The following is a 23,825-nucleotide window of genomic DNA, read 5'->3' on the forward strand; positions in this document are numbered from 1 at the left end:
TTCATTCAAATTCCTTTATTGTACCATTTGAACTGGTCCAATCCCATCTGGACCAAGCGGAGTATAGGAGGAGTGGGGGATAAGAGGCACAAACATGTATTGATACCATCCCTTTGGTTTGTATAGGGGAGAGGAGAAGGGGGTGGGGTCTACAGCATATTTGTAATGGTCTTTGTCTGTTCCTCCATCCATGGTGGAAATATTGACTGCGACGTACCACGGTTACCACTTTCCCCCTTTTATAAAGGAAGTCAGTGGAGTCTCTGGATACAATATTATTATTTGAGACCTAGATAGCAAACAGCAACTTCCTTCCCAAGTACAGACAAGAGGCCCCTGTACTTTCTAATGTATTTACATTAAATAAGATTAAGTTAGATTAAAAACAAAAATAACCGTACTCATGATGGTCACCTGACGGGTGGATGGTGTGTGTAGTCTGTAGGTGGTGTGTGATAGGTGTTGCAAAGCATGCTTGGTAAGTTGTGACCCTGCTGTAAAACTATGGTTTCCAGGCTCCCGATTGGTCGCGAGGATAGTCCCGTCCCTCAGGGCAACAACCTTTCAGGACTTCTCTGATGTCAGCACGCAGTCAAAAGAAGCAGACAGCACCTTGCAGATGGCCTGGGCTTGTTCCTGCACAGAGATGGGGAGAGACAAAAGGAAAATGACTTATGAAACACACAGTGTGGGGAGCGATGGTAAATAAAAGCTTATTCCAAATTAAAATTACCTCTGTTTTTTCAAATCACATTCATCTCTCTACTCTGCCTATCTTGTGTAATCATTAGCACGGGAAGTGGTGTGGGGGTGCTGCACTTTTTCCCCCCACAAAATGTCATTTTTGGGCCCGGGCTGAAGACGTCTATATCGGTCTGCTAATATAGGACTAGTATTTTTGTGTTTTTAAAAAAAACTATTTGTATTTGAGGGTTAACCAGCATTTCTAACTTGAGTCAGATAATTATCTGTACAAAACAGTTCATCTGATAATACTTGTGGAATATAAAATACTTTCTTGATATGTTTTCCAGTTTCTTGAAATACTTTGCAAGTGGAACTTATTTTTGTGTGAAAACTGAAATGGTCTATTCATTCCTATTACATTTTAGTAGATTCTCTTATCCAGAGGAACTTACAGTAGTGAGTGCACACATTTTCATACTTTTTCGTACTGGTCCCCCATGGTAATCGAACCCACAACCCTAGCGTTGCATTGCTCTACCAACTGAGCCACATCATCACAAACCACTGTAATGTACTCTATTACTGTATTGTGCATTGTTTTTCATCAAGGTGATAAAGTCAACAGGTACAAACCTAGATGACCAGCCTATGTACAATACAGTAATGTACATTTACATTAAGTGGTTTGTAAGGATGGTAAATTAATACTGCATAAGTGGTTGTTTTCCATGTCATTTAATCAAGGTAAATATTTAATTTGATGTGGATGTTTTGTGTCTCTGCCCATAGCGTTGCACCTTTTGATGTAAATATTTGAGGACAGGATTTTGTTGTTTCTAGACTCCATTAGAATGACAATCACAGAGAAAGTGACAGGGCAATGACTTACAATTCCAACTATTGAATCCTGCAAGATACTGTTCCTAACTTTATTTTTTTGCCAAAGCGGAGATGATGCAAAATATTGTCTTTGCCCGTACTACAGGTGTGTATATAGAGGTCCACAACCACTAGTAAAGGCCCAGTGCACTACTTTTGTGAGAATTTTAAAATTATTATTAATTTTTTTGTTCCATTTGTTCCCCAATGCCTATTGTAGGGGGTGCTGCAGCGCACCCTTAGCACCCCTACTTCCATGGCACCGATGAGTTCAGGACAGACACAGCTATATTTGCATCCCATATTTCAGGTGTCCGAAATTTTCTTTTTACCAAAAAAAAAAAAAAACCACCAATGAATTGAAGCTACAAGAGTGTCGGGCTAATGACAATGGTCATTACACCTTTTGGTGTTTTGTAACAGATGTCTCTCTCCCTTCATCAAATGGTGGGTGCCCTGCGCACTGTTTGGATGTGGGAATGATTTTGGAGAGGACAAGCGTGCGCAGGTAGCCTGCTTTTTGAAGTGATTGGTTTGACTATCAGATGAAAATAAAAAGATACATGTTTAAATACATCATCTTTACTTCCTAGCAGTACAAAATTGCATCTTAAACAAATAGGAGAATGGATCAATTAGAGACTCACCCAAAGCTTGAATTTATGTAATTCACACACTGTTTCAGTCATTTGGCAGATGAGTTTATCCAGAGTGACTGATGCTGACAGTGGGGCCATTGTGAAAGAGACTTGTCTGTCTGAGCCATTGAGGCCCGCTTCCTCAGTCTGCTGCTAATCTTATGAATGGATGAGGGGGTCGAGACAGGAAAGCTGTCGCACACACGATAAACTTATCTCGCATTGCCTTGAGTTTACCACAAACTGTGGTATGATAACAAGCTTGAGAGCACCAGTGTGTGGAACCCAGAATATTGCTGTGAGATTTATCAATATGAGACAGTGTTAGTCAGTTGTGTGTGTGTGTGTGTGTGGGGGGTAGGGTAGGTGAGTAAACGCTGATCTCAGTTCGTGGTGAATGAAGTAATGCTCCCTATACTTTCAACACACACACACTCACCGCGCTGCTGCACTGGTACACCCAGATGCTGCAGTCCTGCTGCTTGGCATCGGTGGTCTTGAGAGCCAGCAGGTTCTTCCCAGCCCCCAGGCCGTCATCATAACAGAGCATCCTCATTATCAGATAGAGAGGGTGGCGGTGCAGAACGTCCTATACAGGAACCACAACAATAATGCACATTACAAACATCACAACAGCAGACAGACAGACAATCATGTAGAGCAGGAAACAGTGGAGAACGTCCGACTAGAAAGGTCCAGGTTCAGTAGAAACTTTTGGGACGCTAGAGCATTTATAAACATGGAAATGGATTCACTCACACATTGATCCATGGAGGCCACTTTGACTCCATACTTGGACACTCCCAGTACCATCTCCTCCTCTCCAGGCACAAACGGCAGCTTTCCATCTTGCTATGAAAGGAACACGACAGATACTCTTTGTACATATAGAGTGACTTGTTAAGGAGGAAACAGAGGCTGCCTCTGCCTCACACCACTCCAACATTAATCTACATCACCATCATCAAATTGAGTGATTATACAGTGATGAATTGGTCTCCACTGCACTGCATTGAACCTGTATGTATAGTTCTGCATTCTGATTAGAGGTCGAACAATTATGATTTTTCAACGCCGATGCCGATTATTGGAGGACCAAAAAAAGCCGATACCAATTAATCGTTCGAATTTTACATATTTATTTGTAATAATGACAATTACAACAATACTGAATGAACACTTATTTTAACTTAATATAATACATCAATAAAATCAATTTAACCTCAAGTAAATAATGAAACATGTTCAATTTGGTTTAAATAATGCAAAAACAAAGTGTTGGAGAAGTAAAAGTGCAATATGTGCCATGTAAGAAAGCTAACGTTTCAGTTCCTTGCTCAGAACATGAGAACATATGGAAGCTGGTGGTTCCTTTTTAACTTGAGTCTTCAATATTCCCAGGTAAGAAGTTTTAGGTTGTAGTTATTATAGGACTATTTCTCTCTATACCATTTGTATTTCATATACCTTTGACTATTGGATGTTCTAATAGGTACTTTAGTATTGCCAACCTAATCTCGAGAGTTGATAGGCTTGAAGTCATAAACAGCGCAATGCTTGAAGCACAGCGAAGAGCTGCTGGCAAGCGCAGGAAAGTGCTGTTTGAATGAATGCTTACGAGCCTGCTGCTGCCTACCACTGCTCAGTCAGACTGCTCTATCAAATCAGACTTAATTAGAATATAATGACACAGAAATACGAGCCTTAGATCATTAATATGGTCAAATCCGGAAACTATCATTTCGAAAACAAAACGTTTATTCTTTCAGTGAAATACGGAACCGTCCCGTTTAAAAAATATATACTTGTATATTGATTTTAAGAAAGGCGTGGATGTTTATGTTTAGGTACACATTGGTGCAACGACAGTGCTTTTCTGGCGAATGCACTTGTTAAATCACCCGTTTGGTGAAGTAGGCTGTGATTCAATGATACATTTACAGGCACCGCATCGATTATATGCAACGCAGAACAAACTAGATAAACTAGTAATATCATCAACCATGTGTAGTTAACTGGTGATTAGGTTAAGATTGATTGTTTTTTATAAGATACGTTTCATGCTAGCTAGGACCTTGCCTTGGCTCCTTGCTGCACTCGCATAACAGGTAGTCAGCCTGCCATGCAGTCTCCTCGTGGAATGCAATGCAATGTAATTGGCCATAGTCGGTGCCCAAAAATGTTGATTACCGATTATTATGAAAACTTGAAAATCGCCCTTAATTAAATCGGCCATTCCGATGACCTCTAATTCTGACGGGGCCCCATACTTTACATCCCAGATTTAAAGGTGTTTCCAGGTTTTTCTTACCTGGGCTGCATCGATGTAGTTGATGAGTTCCAGAGGCTCCTGCAGGGTCTTACTCATCTCAAACGGCAGCTTCTCTATGGCTCCGACATACTTCACCCTGAACTCGGCACACGTCTCTGACGCAGCACTGTTACCTAAAGTTCACAGTTCAATCATCCGTCGGCATTAACCACTGGGTCATGAAGATGTTCATTAGGCATCAAATGAAAGAAAAGGAAGTGAAACAGGGAGGGACTACCAACAAGACACACATTTTAGTCTATATATCTTGAAATATTTTGTTGCATGCCCTACAATGCACAAGAGCCAGTTCTGAGCCAGTTCTGAAAGGACTTGACATGTACAGGCAATATTGTTGGAACCTTTCCGGCCCCTTCATCTGACTGTTAGTGAATAGGAAGGAAAGGAGATGAGGAAACTAGCCGAGGTCATTTCAGAGAATTGAGATGTGGCCATGGTTGTAGGTTTTCTTACCTGAGCTCTTGGTCGAGTCTGTGTCGAGGCTAGCTACAGTACTGGACCTGGAGAGACCTCCCAAACTGGAGTCGACTGACTGAAGGGAGGAGAGAGAAAAGCACACCATCTCACCATATTGTCTTGAGAAATGTTACATGATCGGCTGAAACGTTGACCAAATCGCAGAGAAACACATACTCCAACCACTAATGAATAGAGTTTAAGTGAAAAATGTGAAAATAACTCGAGCAGACGTCAATTCAGGAGTCCTTGACAGCATGCAAGACCTCCTTAATAAACGGAGTCATGTACCCATCAGCAATGTAATCAGAGAGGACAGCTGTGCAGTAAGTGAATCGATGGTAACAAAGAGTCATTTCTCCATCCGATCAATTCCGCCCCGTCGGCTCAACCATCTTAGCACTTGTTTGTTATTCACCAGATGGGAAGGCATCTCGTATGAGACGTGATTACTTTGTCCAGTCAGAGCTCACTTTTAACATGAATAAAAGCCACTGTCAGATGTGAGGGATCTTCTAATGAGGTTACAATCGGTCTGTCCGACTATCTGTCTGCCTGCCCGTCTGTCTGCCTCCAGTATTTTATGACTGCGGCTGCTTTTGTATTCTAAGACTGTACCCTGTTGTCTCCATGGTGAGAGAGACTATGTAGACTGTTGAACGCCACACAAGGGAAGCGCAAAGGAAGCTCCCTATTGGAGGACTAGGTGGAGCTTCTGATTACAGCTATCCTCTTCAGATCAACTGGAGGGCATCAAGGGACGAGAGAAGATCCACATTTTCTGGGTTTGGAATGTAGACCACGACAGTGTAGTCTGTAATGTAATGTATAGGATGGCCCACCTTGCTCTTGGTACTGATCTCACTGCTCTGGGAGCTGCTGCTGCTGTGACGCTTTTTGACCTTCCGGAACATTCTTCACCATGACGCCAACACTCCACCAGCCCCCAGCTCCCTTGCAGACACCACTGTCTGGTGAAGACAAGGAGATTTTGTTGTGATGGTCCCAGCACTACACAGGGCAATCCATGTGAATGGGCTTGTGGTCTACAGAGAATAGAGAATGAGATGAACCCTTCCACCAGTTGTAATTACAAAGTTATTACAAAGAATAGTAACATTTACCTCCGAAATAAAACAGAATAATTTTGAAATATCGTGTATGAAATGGAATTCCATACATAAATATTGTGTGACATTATGAGACTAACAGCTGCCACAGTGAATGCATAATATTCAAGTCCTGCATACTACCACTCCCACCGTCACAACTTTCTCCAACTTATTAAGAATCAACAGGCTGACACGCGCGTCCCTGCCAATGGTGTCTGGAGTCGGCTGGCACTCAATGAAAGTCCATTGTCCGGAACTTTGTCAATGAATGCCCCGTGTAACGGAAACCGGTTGCTATGATAAACAATTTACCCCACCCACACCCTTATCGACGTATCCGCTCACGCTCTAAAAAGGTTGAAATGATCGTGCATTTTTACAGAAAATGGCAAACGGGAGCACTACGCACAAACACACAGGGCATACCTCAGTTTGAAACTTGTTCTAAGCCAGTTGAGGGCTGTTTTGGGGGGGGTGTTGTTCATCAAAGGAGCAGGGCTGTGGCTCTTTCTGTGTAGGCGAGAGTGCGACTCGCAAAGACACTTCACTTCCTCTGCAGTTCCACCCAACACCACATTAAAGGGGACGCAACTTAGTTCTGTTTGTATCAATATTGTCAACTTTGTTACTTTGTAACAAATAACGAGGCCGCTCACCCACAGTGCAACGTTGTAACAGAGTATGAACATTAATTGATACTTTTGTTTCAGCTGCCACAAACGAGTCTACGGTGTGATGTTTTTTTTTAAACCGTGATTGAATTGAGCGCTAAAACTAAAAAGTTCTAAACCCATGTATATTCAGTATCTATCAATCAAAATATGAAAACGTTTTCTAAGATGAGAAAATCGTGTAATTAGGTCGGAACTAAAAAGATGGCTTGAGTGTTCTTCGGTCTTGTTTTGACGACATGTGTGCGCCAGACGGAAGTTCATACAAACATAGGTCTGGAGGGAAAACTCAATGGAGAGCATCATCATGATCCAGGTCCTGTTTTTATTATATAAATACTGTACTACTGCTATGAACGTACCACTAGAATACGTTACTTCTGCAGCGCGGCTGTAAAACGTAAAGCAGATATATCGGAAACCCACGGAGAATAGGGACCAGTGTTGTGCCGAAAATCATCACCCCCCCCCCCTCCCTTCTAATTTCCTTAATTTTGTGGCTAGTGTCGAACAACCATGGCTGAATTATTATCCTTACACTTTCAAAAGTCGTAGTCGAATAAGATATGGGAGAGATTACGAATTTAGGCAAAGATATTTATTTATAGACTAATACAAATCAGTAGCGGATTTAGGTACGGGCGACATCTTACCGGGGTCGGCACTATCGGGCCCGGGTGCGGGCGGGCGCTGAATGGGGGGTTCGCCCAGCTTAACACGCCGGGCGCTGAATGGGGGTTCGCCCAGTTTAACACGCCGGGCACGTCCTTGGTGCAGCCATGATCGAGATTTCTGGAGCTAAGGTAGGGAGTGGATTGAAGTATTGTGATGATTGAACTTCTTAACTTGTGTTTCGGTTTCCTCTGAAGTACACAACTGTACACAATGTACTTACTGTATGTTGTGATATTGTTGTGTTGCAGTTTTTCTATTCTAATGCCCGTCTCTAGTCATCATAATGACAGTCCTCTGTGTTGGGGGTGAATTATTCAACAACAACTAATTCTCTCTCTCCCTAGCTGTATTCTCTCGCCAGGAGGACAGACATCTAATGGCAGCCGAAGTCCCCAGTGTCAAACCTGACATCCTCCTCATATTATGTAACCAATAGTCAGTAAGCACTGTGATATTTTGTCCTTTACACATTGGCAGATGGGTTCAAACATTTCTCTCTCTCTCTCATCCACATACAGCACTCACGTCCAAGAAAAAAATGGAGGTGTGCGAGGCTCGCTTCTGTAACACGGTCCATGACATAGTGAACAGGGAAGCCCACTGTCTCATATGGTCGTTATATCCATATTCCACATATGGATCAATATGTCTGGGAGATTAGCTTGGGAGACACCAATTAAAACCGCTCTCAATGATGAAGCTGGGTCCCAGACTCGACCTTTCCCTGTCTCTGAGGTTTCGTCCCCACTCGGTCTCTCCAGAGTATGCACCACTTTGACAACATAGGTCCCGGTGCGGTGATGGTGTCTCCGGGTATGATGCAGAGCGGCCTGTCCAGGGAGCTGTTTTGAGAGGTGGTGCACCGACAAGAGGAACGGAGTCCTCATCGCAGGCTAACGTGTGGAGGGGACCTTGGCCATGACTTAGCATGTATGGCTAAGTCATACAATCATACAGTCTTTTAGCCTGAGTGCCAGCATGTTTCTGCTTTAGCCAGGCTGGCATTGTCTACAACAAGGTAATAATGCACTGTAGCGTCATTAACAGGCTATTGTTCACACGTTGTTCCCGCAATGGAGCCTGGTTCTTCTGACTGTATCCATAGGTAGACTAGTGGTTAGAGCATTGGACTAGTAACTGAAAGGTTGCCAGATCGAATCCCCGGGCTGACAAGGTAAAAAGCTGTCGTTCTGCCCCTGAACAAGGCAGTTAACCCACTGTTCCTAGACCAGTTAACCCACTGTTCCCCTGAACAAGGCAGTTAACCCTCTGTTCCTAGGCCGTCGTTGAAAATAAGAATTTGTTCTTAACCGACTTGCCTATTTAAATAAAGGTCAAATAAAATGTTCCCTAGACTACACAGACCTGGCCATGAGCACAGTGAAACAGACCCAGGCCATCACATTCGCTAGACCCTACTCTGTGCTAGTGGGTCAGCTGACAAACATCATTGAGGATTTGGAAGCTACAGAAAAGACCCTCAAGAACATCACACTGGTGCATGAGGCAGGCATGGTGACGCTGGAGGTGAGCATGTTGTAGTCTGGGTCTTGTTCCTTAAGCACCAAACGGAAGAGAATGGACTGAAACAGGGAGGGACTACCTAGACGTGACTAACGTTTTCTGCTGCAAAACGTTCTCTCATGTGCCCTAATGAACATGACACAATGATGTTCACATCAGGCAATGCAGTATCTTGCAGTATCAATAACAATGTATTTGTGGTGTCTGAGATTGTTGAGAAACTGGAATGTTTTCATCCATGTTTCTCACGCCGTCCACTAGTTTATTGCCCACCCGTTGAATGACATGCACACTGATGCAGTCACTACTGTTGTGTTGGAAGTCCAGTCTAACCCTAAAGCTCAGAAAGGTGTGGCCATTGACCTTGACCTTTACCAGTATCCACTTGCCTTAATTGTCCCTTCCGGGGAATAAATCAAGTTTTATTGTTTTGAAACAATCACACAAACATGTACGCACAGCTATTTTAAAGAAGGTCTCTCTGAACAAGACGAAGGACCTGGCAGTGCAGCCTTCTCTACGACGCTCTCAACCCTGTCGTATGAGGGGTACAACCAGAGACATACATAATTGGGTTCAAAGAACCCCTGAAAGGGGTCATCCTGCAGCTACCTGAAGCAGTTGTCTGTTCCTCCGCAGACGTCCAACCCCCGTGCCTGATAGTTGTTTAATCCTAGGATCATATTACCGTCCGAAATCTACGTTAATCATTAGGGGGGGAAATGTCATCCTACTCCGCCTTACTCTCACTGATACTTCTAGAATGGATAGACTACTTGAGGGACAGCAGTAGCTGTCTGGATCTGGTTACGCTATTAAAGTTAACTGCATTCTGTAACTAAGCATTGAGATGCATGGCTCAAATGCACTGATTTGTTTGGACATTTTGTAGGGAAAAAAAATCTGATAAATATTGGGTATAGAAACAGCCAAATAGTGTTTGATCAGCAGTATTATCAGTGATAGTGAACTGAAAGCAAGCAGGTGTGGTTGCTGAGTTAATTAATCAATTAACATCCCATCGTGCTTAGTGTCATGTATAAAAATGCTGGGCAGGCCATTATTTTGGCTACCATGGCTATGCCCCCATAGGATGACAAGGCCCCCATCCACAGGGCACGAGTGGTTTGATGAGCATGAAAACTATACAAACCATATGCCATGGCTGTCTCGGTCATCTGATCTCAACCCAACTGACCACTTGTGGGAGATTCTGGAGTGGTGCCTGAGACAGTGTTTTCCACCGCCATAAACAAAACACCAAATTAAGGAATTTCCTGTGGAATAATGGTGTTTACATCCCTCCAATAGAATTCGAGACACTTGTAGAATCTATGCCAAGATGCATTAAAGTTGGTCTGGCTCGTGGTGCCCCAACGCCCTATTAAGACACTTTAGGTTGGTTCTGTATCTATGTTTGGAATGTTGTTTGAAAACTTGTTGTGATCTTTGTTTTATGTCATTATGAAAGTTTAATTATTTTACAGTAAAGAAATGCATGTCATTCATCAAAATAGTGAAATAAACAACAAAAAGGCGACTTGTCAAATTATTTTACTCTATTATTATTATTATTATTTTCACCTTCCACCTCCACACGGTAGATGGCGCAATTTAGCATGCGAACGTCTATCATTCAGTCAGCACTGCTTTCATTTCTAAATCTGAAAGTATAACTTTAGCTCTCGGCTCAACATTTGTACTAGCTAGCAATGTCCAAAATCAAGAACATAATTTGGCCTCAAGTGATTTTATTTGGCGACTCGATCACACAGGTACATTTTCTCATTCAGAAACAATCTGTTTGCAGGGTTTCGTCCATTTACAAATCGGGTTAGCTTGCTAGCTAGCAATTTGACAGTTCACCTCTCACTTCTTGTTGATTTGTTTCAGTTTTCATTCCAACCGAATGGATGGGGTTCCGAAATTGCAAATCAACTAGCCAGGTGAGTCATTTTACATTTTCGCACATGGAATACTTTTAAATAGTTGCACTCACCATTCCTACATGCTTTTCATAGGGATGGCAGGTTGCCCATAGTCGTGCCATGTCATTTCAGGAAGCCCATGACACCTCCCCATCACAGATTGTTCAGAAATGGTTTCTGTAGTTAGAAACATAAGACCAGCATTCCTGCAACACTATTTTGTTGACATGTAATTTGATCTATGAGAAATGAAGCTAATTGATTGCACCCAAATGTTCCCTTTTTAATTGACAGGATTCACGTGATATTCAATAACTATGGTAACCAACATAAGATTTGGACACAACTTCTTCCTCCCGTTGAGAACACAAGGAACCATTCAAATTGTAAAAAGCCACCCACGGACCCCTCCACATCAATCCCACCTCAACAACCAGTATACAGTATCAGAAGCACAGATCATTTACCACTAACCTTAACTTGGCAATGTTATCATCGATCTCGATTCTGCCAAACATGTATCTTCTAAAATGTGGTTCGTGGTTTGAATTTGGAAAATGCTCAGTTACTCAAATAAATGATTTGCTCCATGAAGTAATCCTAAACTGTGTACGCTGCCATCTTGTCTATTTCAAATCCTCTCTCATTGATCGAGATGGATTACTTCATGGAGCAAAGCATTTATGTATTTTAATAACGGAGCATTTTCTACATTTTTTAAAAACGAACCAAAGTTTTTTTTTGTCTGGTCACAGACTGCTGATGTGTTGTGCACTGAAGTCCACAAGTGAATGGGAAAGGTGAGAGGAGGAGAGCATGTAGATAGATGCGAGAAGGAATTGTATATACAACGAGCTGTTTGTATGTGTCTGGTATGAAAGTGAATAGTTTTTGCGTGTGATCAGGGTTGTATTCATTGCGCCAATTCTGTTGAACTAAACAGGGATAAACATACCCACATTTGTCTTATAGAAATTCTCGTTTACAATTGTTGGAATAATAATTACACTCTAGATCAGCTAGATGCAGGCAAGAGTGGGGCGGTATTGAATGTGTCACTGTCTGTCACCTTGATTACTCAGAATTCTCTCGACCTGTGCACCTACCTTGTAAATTCATAGGCTAGGTTATACCAACCTCATGATGGGTACAGGGAAAATGTTAGTATCATGTAGTGGCCTAAACCTATTGATGTTACATTGAACTGGGTGAATGGAATATGAATGAGTCATCCAATATGGTGTAATAGAAATAAGGCCATGCTCAAATCAAATAATCATCCTCCCTCGTCTTTAAACGGCACCAACCGCCACTGATATAAACCCTGTATCAGTGGTTAGGGGAAACTTCCTGCTCTGAGAATAGGGTAGGGTATACTGGAGTGATGCATTTTGATGTGTGCTAAATTAGGCCAAATTGATCAAACAATGTCACTTTTGTCCACTAGAAAATGTGACGTTGTGAACAGAGGGTTGTCAGGCTACAACTCCAGGTGGGCAAAGATTGTCTTGCCTCGCCTCATCTCCAAGGACAGTGCTTCAAGCAACCACATAGCTGCTGTCACGGTCTTCTTTGGTGCCAACGACTGTGCTTTAGAAGGTACTGAAAGTGCAACCTGTTACTCTCTAGCCAAGTGCTGGGCGGGCACAAAACCCTGCACACCCTTTGTGTTCCTTAGAAGCAGGATTGACAAACACTGCTCTTGCCAATTTATTAGGAGATCTGATGTTGTCTCATTCTTTCTTTAGATAAGAACCCACAGCAGCACATCCCATTGCAGGAGTACTCCGAGAACCTGAAGGACATTGTCAAACACCTGGGGTCTGTGGGTGTGTCTGCAGACAAGGTCATCTTCATCACTCCTCCACCTCTGCATGAGCCAGCCTGGGAGAAGGAGTGTGTCCTGAAAGGTTAAAGAACACACACCCACCAGATACACTGAAGACAAGTCCTAATTCTTGCTCCTGAGCAATCCCATAACATTGGCCTGATGGCCTCAAACTGATTATTGCATTTTGAGGACTTGAATGCTGTAGTGTTTGTGGTGCTGTAGTTCTATTTGGCCTATATATGTCTGTTCTCTCCCTACAGGTAGTGCTCTGAACCGTCTCAACTCTGTGGCTGGCCAGTATGCCCAGGCCTGTGTGCAGGCTGCCGGTCAGTGTGGGGCAGACGTGCTGGACCTCTGGACTCTCATGCAGAAAGATGGACAGGTGAGACAACCAATGGAATACTTGTCATTTTGATGTTACCGTTGCACAGCTTTTTGGACAACGCACCATTGCAAGGTAATTCTCTATCGAGCCCAACATCAGCAAGCTTATACGGTGAACCTCGGCGGGAACATTTGCCTTTTGGAAAGTGCATTGCTGACAAGGCACTATCGGATTGAACCCCGGCCCTACTCTAGTCATGTAACACTAATTTAGGGATTTTTGGTAGTAGCCATGTAACTTTGTCAACATGTCAGTAATTGAAAACAATTCTCTTTCCCGCAGGACTTCACAGGCTACCTCTCAGACGGGCTCCATCTCTCTGAGAAGGGGAACCAGTTTGTGTCACAGCATCTGTGGACGCTGTTGAAGAGCAGGGTGGAGGAGTTGCCCTTCATCCTGCCTTACTGGGGCGACGTAGACCCTAAACAGCCAGAGAGCGGTCTACTGTGCGACTGATGGCCCTCAGGCTGAGTGAGAGGGGAAGGGTAGAGATGGGGCCTCAGGTCCACCCTTCCACACAGTTATGTCCACTGGTCGGCTACGGTAATGGGATGACAAAGGGGTTGGAATCAGTCCTCGTTCCATACGACTGAAATATATAAAACCACGATATGACATGTTTTTAAATGTTCTTTTTAAATTTCCTGAGGTCTGTGTTGAAACACATTATTTTTTAGAATGTGTGTGTTCACTGTAAGCAAGAAGCCAGTTTCAAGTGGGCATACACATTTTATTCATCCAGGTCATTGAGTACACCCTGCACATGAAACAGGACAGTCAGAAGACATATGGAGTCGAGTTTCCCCTCGCATCTCAGAGCTAATACTATGATGTAGGCTTATACTCACGATATCTGTGGACAATAGGCTATTATAACAAAGCTGCAGAATGCCCTTGGCCCACAAGCAAACATTTCAACATATACGCAAGTACTCATCACCTAATATACAGGAAATGGTGAAAAGATTCTACAAGCTGATAGGTATTCATTCATCATTGGCACAAGAATATTCCAAAGAAGGGCTTACGGAGTTTAGAAATAGCAGTTCCCATTAGTAAGCACAATTTTCATCTGGGGTTTGTGACATTCCCGTTGCCTACAGTACATACAGAAATAAGGAGCAGTGGTCAAAATGAAAACATTTAGGCTCAACTTCAGAAATAAGGCACTAGTGTTGTGGATTTTAAAAAATTAAATAAATCAGAAGTTGGTCAACAAATAATGTCTGAATGCAATGAATGAACAGTCCCTCATCTTCCAATGTGTTGTATGAAGGGTGAAATAACTTGACTTTTGCATTATTTGGGATGAAGAACAGAGTTCATAGGTCACAACAGTGTAATCAACAAGGCCATACACAACAATATAAAAACAAGTTTCAAAATTATTTCACGACAAATGAAACAGAACCAACACTTGAATAGAGTGGAGACCACGGTTAGGTAGGTTTGACGCAGCGCACTGATTTCACCTGGTATTCTGCCCAGAATAACTACTGGTCTGGACCTCTTGTCAGTCGCTGCCCGTTTCACAAACGTTCTTTTCCTTTTGGGTTTAAATGACCAGAGAACAATATCTTCCTGGGCATCAGTTCAACCAGCCCTCTACGTTTTAACACTACCCGTTGACATCCATTTAACAGCTGAATTCCCTACGGCAATATTACATGCATGGTTAACGGGGGGGACCAGGCAATATTACATGCATGGTTAACGGGGGACCAGGCAATATTACATGCATGGTTAACGGGGGGGGGGGACCAGGCAATATCAGAAATAAAAGGCAAATCATTTTCTTACTGACATGAAAGTGAGGTGACTAAACAGACATTTACAACGGCACATTTGACTTTTAACCTTAGCAATGATTCTAAGACGACACACTAAGCCTAACCAATAGTTCACAGTCATGGCAGTGGTATATCAACTGGCCCAGCTGTTAATCCATCAGCCCATTCTGCCAGTCAAGTCATTCGAGAGAACATGTCCAAAAACTAGACTGTCTGGACTGTATCGGAATGAGTGGTGCCAAAGTAAGCACTTGGCTTTGACTCTTGAAACGAACAAAAGGCACAAATCATTCGGTCTCTAGGCTATTCTAAAACAGCAGTCACTGGCATCAGAACACTACTATACTCATGATAGGCACCTACTTTGGTTGTACGCAAGTCTTCCAAATGGACCGTATAGAATCTAGATGTAGCAGCCCCTTAAGAGTCCTGCTCGATACTGTGTTGCTGCCAGTGCCGTGTAGCAAGTTTTAGTCTATGAGTGGGTGTTTGTGTGCAATGTTTAGTCATGTACAGGTATCTGCCAAACTAAAAGAAACACCGACAAGGTCTTGATAGGATGTTGGGCCAACCCACGAGCCGCTAGGTCAGCTTCAATGCGTCTTAGTATATAAAAGTGTCTGGGATTTTATTGTATGGATGCAACAATTCTTCCACAAGAAATGACATAATTTGGTGTTTTGTTGATGGTGGTGGAAAAACCGCCGTCTCAGGGGCCACTCCAGAATTTCCCTTTAAGTTTTCAATTGGGTTGAGATCTGGAGACACACACACACCCTTTAAACCGCCTTTGCTCTTTTGAGACCCCTCTTTCAAAGTCACTGAGATTTCTTCTAGCCATGGTAGCCAAAATAATTGGAAACTGGGCGTTTTTATACATTTAATTGCTTAATTAACACAGGAACAGACCTGTGTGGAAGCACCTGCTCTCAATATACTTTGTATCCCTCATTTACTCAAGTGTTTCCTTTATGTTGGCAGTTTCCTGCATCTATTATAGTGTAATCTATTATGTGCATGGATATACATGAGTGTCTGTATGCGTGTACCTACATAGTGTATCTATTCTGGACTGTGTGCTCGCATGTTCCCTCATGTACAATTGTGAGTGTGTACGTGCGTACATCTACAAACACATGTTCCCTCAGCACTGGGTCTCTTTACTGTCCACCACGCAGGCCTGCCTCTTGAGGCGGCGCTTGTCGTGGCGGCCCGAGCGTGGCGTGCTCTGCTCCGCCGTCAGGTCCTCGTATGAAGACTTGGTGGCGTTGGAGCCTCCGCGAGGAGGGAAGTCGTCCTTGTCCAGGTCGAGGTGAGAGTCGCAGCTGGGATCCTCCTGGATGGTGGCCATCCGTGGGCCCTCCCCCACCACCACTACGCTCCCCGAGGACGGGCCAGGGCCCGAAGCCGAGCCTGGGGCTGGGGTACTGCTGCTGCCTGAGGCAGACGGGCCCGTTGGGGGTAGAGAAGGAAGGGAGTGGGGTGGGATCCGAGCGGCGGAGAAGAAGGTGGGAGGCGGAGGTGGCTTGACGATGCGGACGGAGGCCGACTCGAGGCTGCTCAGCATCTCTGCGTTCTGGGGAGGGGAGGGGGGGGGGGTGGTAGTAGAGTCAGGGTTGTGTTTGACTAACTGCCTGTAACTGGGGTGCCGATCCTTTTAAACTGAATTCGTCATGACTTGGGGAAGAAAGAAGAAAAAAAATACACCATGGAAAATAAAGTTAAACTGTTCATTATTTCCAAGTAAACTGGCGGAGATGAAATGGAACAGACCCAGTCTATCCGCACCATTACAACTAAACAGTACACTGTGCAGCCCAAAAACAAACAAACAACTCGGACACTGGCTCCATGCAACAAAGTCGACAAACAACCTCACAAAGACAACACAGTGCCTCTCCTCACACGTTGCGCATCCTTGTGACACACAGACAGCGTGCACCCTGCCCCCCCCCTCCACACCTCACACACTCACCTGAGGGTGGAGCTCTACTAAGTACAGGTACCTCAACCATCTGCTGCAGTTCCGCGAGGGGCCAAGGCAAACGGAACAGTGACGGAACAGGTCATTGCAACCCAAATATCCCACAGTTGACTTATTTATCCTTTATTTCACCAGGGAAGTCACGTTGAGATGAACCTCTCCTTTTCAAGTCAGCCCTGTGAGGCCATCAGACGTGCTACTGCATCGAAACCATTCATGCTGCGTATGGGCTAACTATGGCCCAGTTCCAAATCCATTCCTAAACCCTTGCCCCTATGCACAATCTTCTGAAAAGATTGGATGGTAAATAACATATGGTTCTCACACCAACTTGCCCTCTGATAGGCCTGGTGGAATCTTCAATCTTCCCTTACTGCTTACACTTATGCAGTCCTGTTAGATCTAGGGTCAGGGTCGATTTTGGAATTGGACAAATAACTGCAGGTGAGCAAATAAGACTGTGTGCTCTCTAGTAGTATGAGCTTTCTAAAAGGGATCACGTGTTATAGCGAGTGCGACTTCAAAGTTCAAACCTAGCACACGTGGTCAGTAGTGAACATGAGAGGGCATAGGAAGCTTCAAGGACTTACGCTGGGGAAGTACATGGTCTTGGTGTTCTCCTCATACTCCTTGTCCAGATTTTTATCCTACAGAAACGAAAAACAGTAGCATCCCATTAGTGTATAAACAGTTAACATTATTGTGTCTATCAACAATGCACGAGGTGGGCTTTGAAAGCAAAATATCTTATACAGATCTCTCCTGGACAACAAGATGTATAGACAAGCAAGGGTCTGATATACACTGCTCAAAAAAATAAAGGGAACACTAAAATAATACACTTTTTTCTTTACATAGTTGAATGTGCTGACAAAAACAAAATCAAATTTATCAACCCATGGAGGTCTGGAAAACCACACTACAGGCTGATCCAACTTTGATGTAATGTCCTTAAAACAAGTCAAAATGAGGCTCAGTAGTGTGTGTGGCTTCCACGTGCCTGTATGACCTCCCTACAACGCCTGGGCATGCTCCTGATGAGGTGGCGGATGGTCTCCTGAGGGATCTCCTCCCAGACCTGGACTAAAGCATCCGCCAACTCCTGGGCAGTCTGTGGTGCAACGTGGCGTTGGTGGATGGAGCGAGACATGATGTCCCAGATGTGCTCAATTGGATTCAGGTCTGGGGAACGGGTGGGCCAGTCCATAGCATCAATGCCTTCCCCTTGCAGGAACTGCTGACACACTCCAGCCACGAGGTCTTGCATTTAGGAGGAACCCAGGGCCAACCGCACCAGCATATGGTCTCACAAGGGGTCTGAGGATCTCATCTCGGTACCTAATGGCAGTCAGGCTACCACTGGCGATGACTGACCCACCGCCAAACCGGTCATGCTGGAGGATGTTGCAGGCAGCAGAACGTTCTCCACGGCGTCTCCAGACTCTGTCACGTCTGTCACATGTGCTCAGTGTGAACCTGCTTTCATCTGTGAAGAGCACAGGGCGCCAGTGGCGAATTTGCCAATCTTGGTGTTCTCTGGCAAATGCCAGACGTCCTGCACGATGTTGGGCTGTAAGCACAACTCCCACCTGTGGACGTCGGGCCCTCATACCACCCTCATGGAGTCTGTTTCTGACCGTTTGAGCAGACACATGCACATTTGTGGCCTGCTGGAGGTCATTTTGCAGGGCTCTGGCAGTGCTCCTCCTTGCACAAAGGCGGAGGTAGCGGTCCTGCTGCTGCGTTGTTGCCCTCCTACGGCCTCCTCCACGTCTCCTGATGTACTGGCCTGTCTCCTGGTAGCGCCTCCATGCTCTGGACACTACTCTGACAGACACAGCAAACCTTCTTGCCACAGCTCGCATTGATGTGCCATCCTGGATGAGCTGCACTGCCTGAGCCACTTGTGTGGGTTGTAGACTCCGTCTCATGCTACCACTAGAGTGAAAGCACCGCCAGCATTCAAAAGTGACCAAAACATCAGCCAGGAAGCATAGGAACTGAGAAGTGGTCTGTGGTCACCACCTGCAGAACCACTCCTTTATTGGGGGTGTCTTGCTAATTGCTTATAATTTCCACCTGTTGTCTATTCCATTTGCACAACAGCATGTTGTCAATCAGTGTTGCTTCCTAAGTGGACAGTTTGATTTCACAGAAGTGTGATTGACTTGGAGTTACATTGTGTTGTTTAAGTGTTCCCTTTATTTTTTTGAGCAGTATATATCTATATATCTATAGATATAGATATATGTTGTACTTTTACCCCAATTTCGTGATTTCCAATTGGTAGTTACAGTCTTGTCCCATCACTGCAACTCCCCTATGGACTCAGGAGAGGTGAAGGTCGAGAGCTAAGCAGCGTCCTCCGAAACACGACCCTGCCAAGCCGCACTGCTTCTTGACACACTGCTCGCTTAACCCTGGAAGCCAGCCTCACCAATGTGTCGGAGGAAACACCGTCCAGCTGGCGACCGACGTCAACTTGCAGGTGCCTGGCCTGCCACAAGGAGTCACTAAAGCACGTTGGGGCAAGGAAATCTCGGCCGGCTAAACCTTCCCCTAACTCGGACAACGCTGGGCCAATAGTGCCTAATGGGTCTCCCGGTCACGGCCGGCTGTGATACAGCCTAGGATCGAACCCAGGTCTGTAGTGACGCCTCAAGTAATGCAACGCAGTGCCTAAGACCACTCGGGACGCCCCCACTGATTTATACATTTAACATGATACGCGTATCTGCTATTTCCGTCATCACTAAACAATTGATCAGAGGAATCTTTGCCCTGAAGGAAGGTTTGAGGTAAGTCTGGAATTGGTGTGCGAGTGTTTTGGGTTCAGGTCTCACCACACAGTGCACCAGGATGCTGAGAGGGATCCAGAAGACTAGAGAGAACACCACCACTGAGCCCACTATATTGTCTGCTAGGAACTTCCCTATGAGAGAGAGAGAGAGAAAAATACTTCAACTTCGAGCAGCCGTTCAAGTCAATCACAACATCTAGTATAGACCTCACTGCATCGCCACTCACCGAATGTGTTGATGTCCAGCTTGTCGATGAAATCCCACAACCTCTCGATCACATCCTGGACTTGCTTCATGCATCTACCCTGAAACAAACACAGACAAATCAATACACAGTATCATCATTTTATCAATATCATCGTTTCACAATGTTTTCTTTGTGTCAAAATGTTTTATTATTTAGATTTGAATGCATTATTAAAGTGAAACGTGTTGAAACTATGAATACAGCCTGTGTCCATTAAGTGTGAGTAGAGGTATAAAAAAAAAAAGGGCCATGCTAAAAAAAAAAGGAAGAGGTCAGTCACTCACGGCCTCATCACAGAAGCCCACGGTGCAGGGTTTCCCCTTGCGCAGGTACAGGACGCTCCGGTCGCTTTTGACAAAAGGAGTGCAGGCACCATTTTTGTCCCGACAGCACACCTTACACGAGTCGTATGTCTCTGGAAGAGTCGAGAGAGGTCAGGTTGGGGTTAAAGACAGCCTGGACCACATGTGCTTTACCTGTCCCTTTCTCAGAATATCAATTAGTTACAGTATATTGTCAGGAATCAAATGAAAGGCTTTGGGTTTCGAAATGTAAACTTGCGAGGCATCAAATCAAATAAAGAACAAATCCTTTCTAATGAAAGATATTGGGTACCATAGAAATATAATCTATAGAATCTAGAATCTATTCTATGCTGGTACACCGTAGAGAGAACATAGACATCAGTCTCTCTACAGTTGTATTTCGATGGGTACACCATGGAACTGGTCAGCGGTGTCAGTCTAGATTGAAGCAGTTAGAGGGTCGTACCATTACAAGCACAGGGCTGCAGGTTCTGCACGGCCTCACAGAAGGTTATGCACTCCCCGTTTCTGCACCTCCCACTGTCCACACAGATGGTATTGTCCGGAGCGTTGTCTGGGGCTGGGCACTCACTGCTGTCACCTAAGGGGATGGATAGTACAACACACAGTGAGTCAGTCAAAAACACCAACAGATGTCTCAACAGCAAGACCTGGGGACCTATCCAGCTAGAGGATTTTGTTCCAACATATCTTACATAGCAGATCATGAGTCATTGGGCGGCAGGTAGACTAGTGGTTACAGTGTTGAGCCATCAACCGAAAGGTTGCTAGATCAAATCCCCAAGCTGACAAGGTATAAATCTATCGTTCCGCCCCTGAACCAGGCAGTTAACCCTCTGTTACTAGGCTGTCATTGTAAATAAGAATTTGTTCTTAACTGACTTGCCTAGTTAAACAATGTTGAAATAAAAATAAATAAATTGTTATGTTAAAGAGGAAAATGTCAGAAAAGCTGGAGTTTATTTTATTGAACCTCTATTTAAGCAGGGGAGAGCCCCATCAAAAACAAAGCATCTTTTACAAGGGAGCCATGCATTACAAATCATCAATGACAAATCAAAAAATAAATCCCATCTGTCCGTCTAGCCGTGGCAGTCCTGTGTATGTCCAGTAGGGGGGGGGGGGGGCTTACCTGTGCAGAGGGACATGCCCTTACAGGTGGCGTTGATGGGCTCCTGGCACGTCTTCCCTGCCTGCTCAAACTTGCATTTCTTACAGCACGGACTATTCCTGTCACTGGATGTACCGGGACACAGAAAAAAAAAAAATAGTACACAACCTCAGTTCACATGTTGTGAATGTCAGCAAGCAGCTTAGCAGTGTACAGGCACTTCGCTTGCTCAGGCTGCTCGAGAGTTGCTCAAGATACTAGCGGTAGGCTACTGGATACTGCTTGAATCAAACAAATGCAATGTGCATCGGCACGTCAATCAAGAAATTGTCAGTTGATTTGACCGGTTTACTGTATAATATGCAAATAACAGTATGTAATATATGCAATCACCTTCTTTCATGTACCTGTTCACCCAAGGGGACAATAATGTCAGCCCGTAAGTAAAGAAAGGTGGGAATTCAGCAAAGCCCTTGTCAATGTCATCCTACCACATTAAATTACTGCACTCCAAGGCAGCCATTTTGGGGTGTGTGTGTGTGGTGCGTTTCTACCTGCACTGGGACTCGGGCCTGAACTTGCAGTCGGCAGAGCAGCACGGGTCGTTGTTGCGGTGCAGCATGCCCGGGTCGCACTCCTCCCCCTCCTCCACGCGGGAATTCCCACACACCTTGCTGTTCCTCTCCTTGAAGCAGATGGGGGCCTTGAAGCGCAGCGTCTTACCTATGGAGATCTTACTGCAGTCGGAGAAACGCTGTGGGAAGAGGAAGGGAGAGAAAGGAAGAAGGTAACGGATGAGGTGAGTGCGAGTCATTTGGCGGAAGAGCTCCTCATTTGAAGTACGCAAGACCTGTACCTTGTTGTTGTAGTGATCCCCGCTCACAGCGATAGGGTACATGACAAACTTGCCCCCATGGTCATCGTTTGGGGCACAGTAGGGGATGTTGTCAGGGTCGTGCTCCGCCCCAAAGTTATGGCCCAATTCATGGGTTGTCACCAAATCTGCTTCCTGGTGGTGAGAGAAAAAAAATGTAATGTTTGGAAACTATACATTTGACTTGCAACAATTAAATAATACAGAAATGATTACATGATCTATTATCTTCAGGCTATAAAAGCAAGATTTCTCAGTAGGATATCAGAGGTGCATTGACCTAAAGAGGGTCTTGTAAGGTCTCAAGTCATTAGTCACATTTATAATGCCGCCTGTTCAACCCATGACCCAACACAAAGTGCCCCACAGACTATTCGATCCATCGCGTCATCAGACAACGGCACAAATCATCATATTGAAAGGCCACAAGGCAGTGCTAAATCATCTGACCTATGACCCAGAAAGAGCTCATGAATTACACAATAGAGGGAGTTTTTCAGCCCTTGTTCTAGTGTATTCGACAAAGGTTTCAGACACCATAGAGATACAGTAGTGTGACTAAATTCAACTCAATGAGGAACCTACCTTGGTTAGAATGGTTTTGCCATAATTCTTGGTGCTGGTTAAACCAGTGTTGAGGTAGCTGGGTTTCTTGACAGAGTGAGATGGATAGTAAGCTGCAGAAAACAAAAAGGAAGAGAAATCAGACTAGAAATGTATCACTCCATTATCAAAACACTCATAATAGTCATACTAATTTGATCTAAAATGAGAGGGCGCCTGTGAGAGGCTGAGCCTTACGTTTGGGGCAGAGGCCCCCCAGAGCCTGGGCTTTAGAGGGGGCCACATAGGCCAGGCCCAATGTCCCCTCGTCAAAGTCCTGGTAGGTGAACAGGTGGGCCAGGCACACAGTGCTAGCGTTGTCCGCTATATCCGAGCTGAATTGCTGGAGACAAAGAAAGGGATTGGAAAGCAAAAAAACAATACTAGTTAGCTAGCATATTCCCTACTGATGAGAACGTTCTCTGTTGTCAGTCATGTTTAGTCCTCTTTCAAAAAAAATGCTTTTAAAGTTTTACAACGTATAGACCTGGGGGTATTCAACTCTTACCAATATGAGGTCCGGAGCCTGCTTATAATTAATTGCACCCACCTGGTGTCCCAAGTCTAAATCAGTCCCTGATTAGAGGGGATCAATTAATAAATGCAGTGGAACTGGCGTCGAAGTCCAAAGTTGATTTGAGAGTAGTAGACCATACAGTGACCTAATCATATTTTGTATAGAATATCCTACAATTGAGACGTTTATTCTAGCCTGGTCCCAGATCAGTTTGTGCCTTCTTGCCGATCTGGGACCAGGCTAGGGGAACGACCTTCCTACATACTAGCACACTGTATAGATTCCGCTCTCCTTTCAGATCAGTAGTAATGTCTCACCTCCAGCAGTTTCTTGACATCCCACACCTCCTTGCCTTGGATGGGGCTTCCCTTCATGTTGTAGTGGGTCCAGCCCGGCCCAGCCTGGCCAAGAGGCGCATTGGTCGGCTCCTTGTTGATGATGATCTACAACCAGC

General features: G+C 44.5%; 3 protein-coding genes across 12 annotated transcripts in view; 1 reads left to right on the plus strand and 2 right to left on the minus strand.

The window, feature by feature from the left end:
* itgb1bp1 (integrin beta 1 binding protein 1) lies at window positions 1–11,073 on the minus strand. Of its 7 annotated transcripts, none has more exons than XM_029675086.2 (7): window positions 10,974–11,059; window positions 5,835–6,038; window positions 4,990–5,068; window positions 4,516–4,649; window positions 2,964–3,056; window positions 2,644–2,793; window positions 1–636 (listed from the first exon to the last, which is right to left on the minus strand). In XM_029675086.2, exons 2-7 carry the CDS (start codon window positions 5,904–5,906, stop codon window positions 565–567), a joined length of 600 nt encoding a protein of 199 aa, XP_029530946.1. In that variant the 5' UTR covers window positions 5,907–6,038; window positions 10,974–11,059; the 3' UTR covers window positions 1–564. The 7 variants fall into 7 exon arrangements, with proteins under 7 accessions (XP_029530946.1, XP_029530951.1, XP_029530948.1 ...); XM_029675091.2 differs by having other exon boundaries at window positions 5,835–5,963; window positions 10,974–11,040; XM_029675088.2 differs by lacking the exon at window positions 10,974–11,059 and adding an exon at window positions 6,531–6,656 and having other exon boundaries at window positions 5,835–5,963.
* iah1 (isoamyl acetate hydrolyzing esterase 1 (putative)) lies at window positions 7,047–14,341 on the plus strand. Of its 4 annotated transcripts, XM_065025636.1 has the most exons (8): window positions 7,047–7,578; window positions 7,795–7,889; window positions 10,868–10,920; window positions 11,658–11,702; window positions 12,350–12,501; window positions 12,651–12,812; window positions 12,994–13,115; window positions 13,401–14,341. In XM_065025636.1, exons 4-8 carry the CDS (start codon window positions 11,665–11,667, stop codon window positions 13,572–13,574), a joined length of 648 nt encoding a protein of 215 aa, XP_064881708.1. In that variant the 5' UTR covers window positions 7,047–7,578; window positions 7,795–7,889; window positions 10,868–10,920; window positions 11,658–11,664; the 3' UTR covers window positions 13,575–14,341. The 4 variants fall into 4 exon arrangements, with proteins under 4 accessions (XP_064881708.1, XP_064881707.1, XP_064881706.1 ...); XM_065025635.1 differs by having other exon boundaries at window positions 7,047–7,889; XM_065025634.1 differs by lacking the exons at window positions 7,047–7,578; window positions 7,795–7,889 and adding an exon at window positions 7,933–10,749.
* The window catches only part of adam17a (ADAM metallopeptidase domain 17a), a 25,375-nt gene continuing 15,377 nt past the window's right edge, over window positions 13,828–23,825 (minus strand). Inside the window, exons 8-19 of the mRNA XM_029675071.2 lie at window positions 23,689–23,814; window positions 23,053–23,197; window positions 22,837–22,928; window positions 22,234–22,386; window positions 21,932–22,131; window positions 21,399–21,502; window positions 20,712–20,846; window positions 20,225–20,355; window positions 19,920–19,998; window positions 19,736–19,824; window positions 17,483–17,539; window positions 13,828–16,484 (exon numbers count right to left, since the gene is read on the minus strand). Coding sequence (XP_029530931.1) covers window positions 16,053–16,484; window positions 17,483–17,539; window positions 19,736–19,824; window positions 19,920–19,998; window positions 20,225–20,355; window positions 20,712–20,846; window positions 21,399–21,502; window positions 21,932–22,131; window positions 22,234–22,386; window positions 22,837–22,928; window positions 23,053–23,197; window positions 23,689–23,814 — 1,743 coding nt within the window. The 3' untranslated portion in view covers window positions 13,828–16,052. The remainder of the gene's footprint in view (window positions 16,485–17,482; window positions 17,540–19,735; window positions 19,825–19,919; window positions 19,999–20,224; window positions 20,356–20,711; window positions 20,847–21,398; window positions 21,503–21,931; window positions 22,132–22,233; window positions 22,387–22,836; window positions 22,929–23,052; window positions 23,198–23,688; window positions 23,815–23,825) is intronic.

Source organism: Oncorhynchus nerka, linkage group LG12 (genome assembly GCF_034236695.1).
Source record: "Oncorhynchus nerka isolate Pitt River linkage group LG12, Oner_Uvic_2.0, whole genome shotgun sequence".
In the NCBI taxonomy this organism is placed as follows: domain Eukaryota; kingdom Metazoa; phylum Chordata; class Actinopteri; order Salmoniformes; family Salmonidae; genus Oncorhynchus; species Oncorhynchus nerka.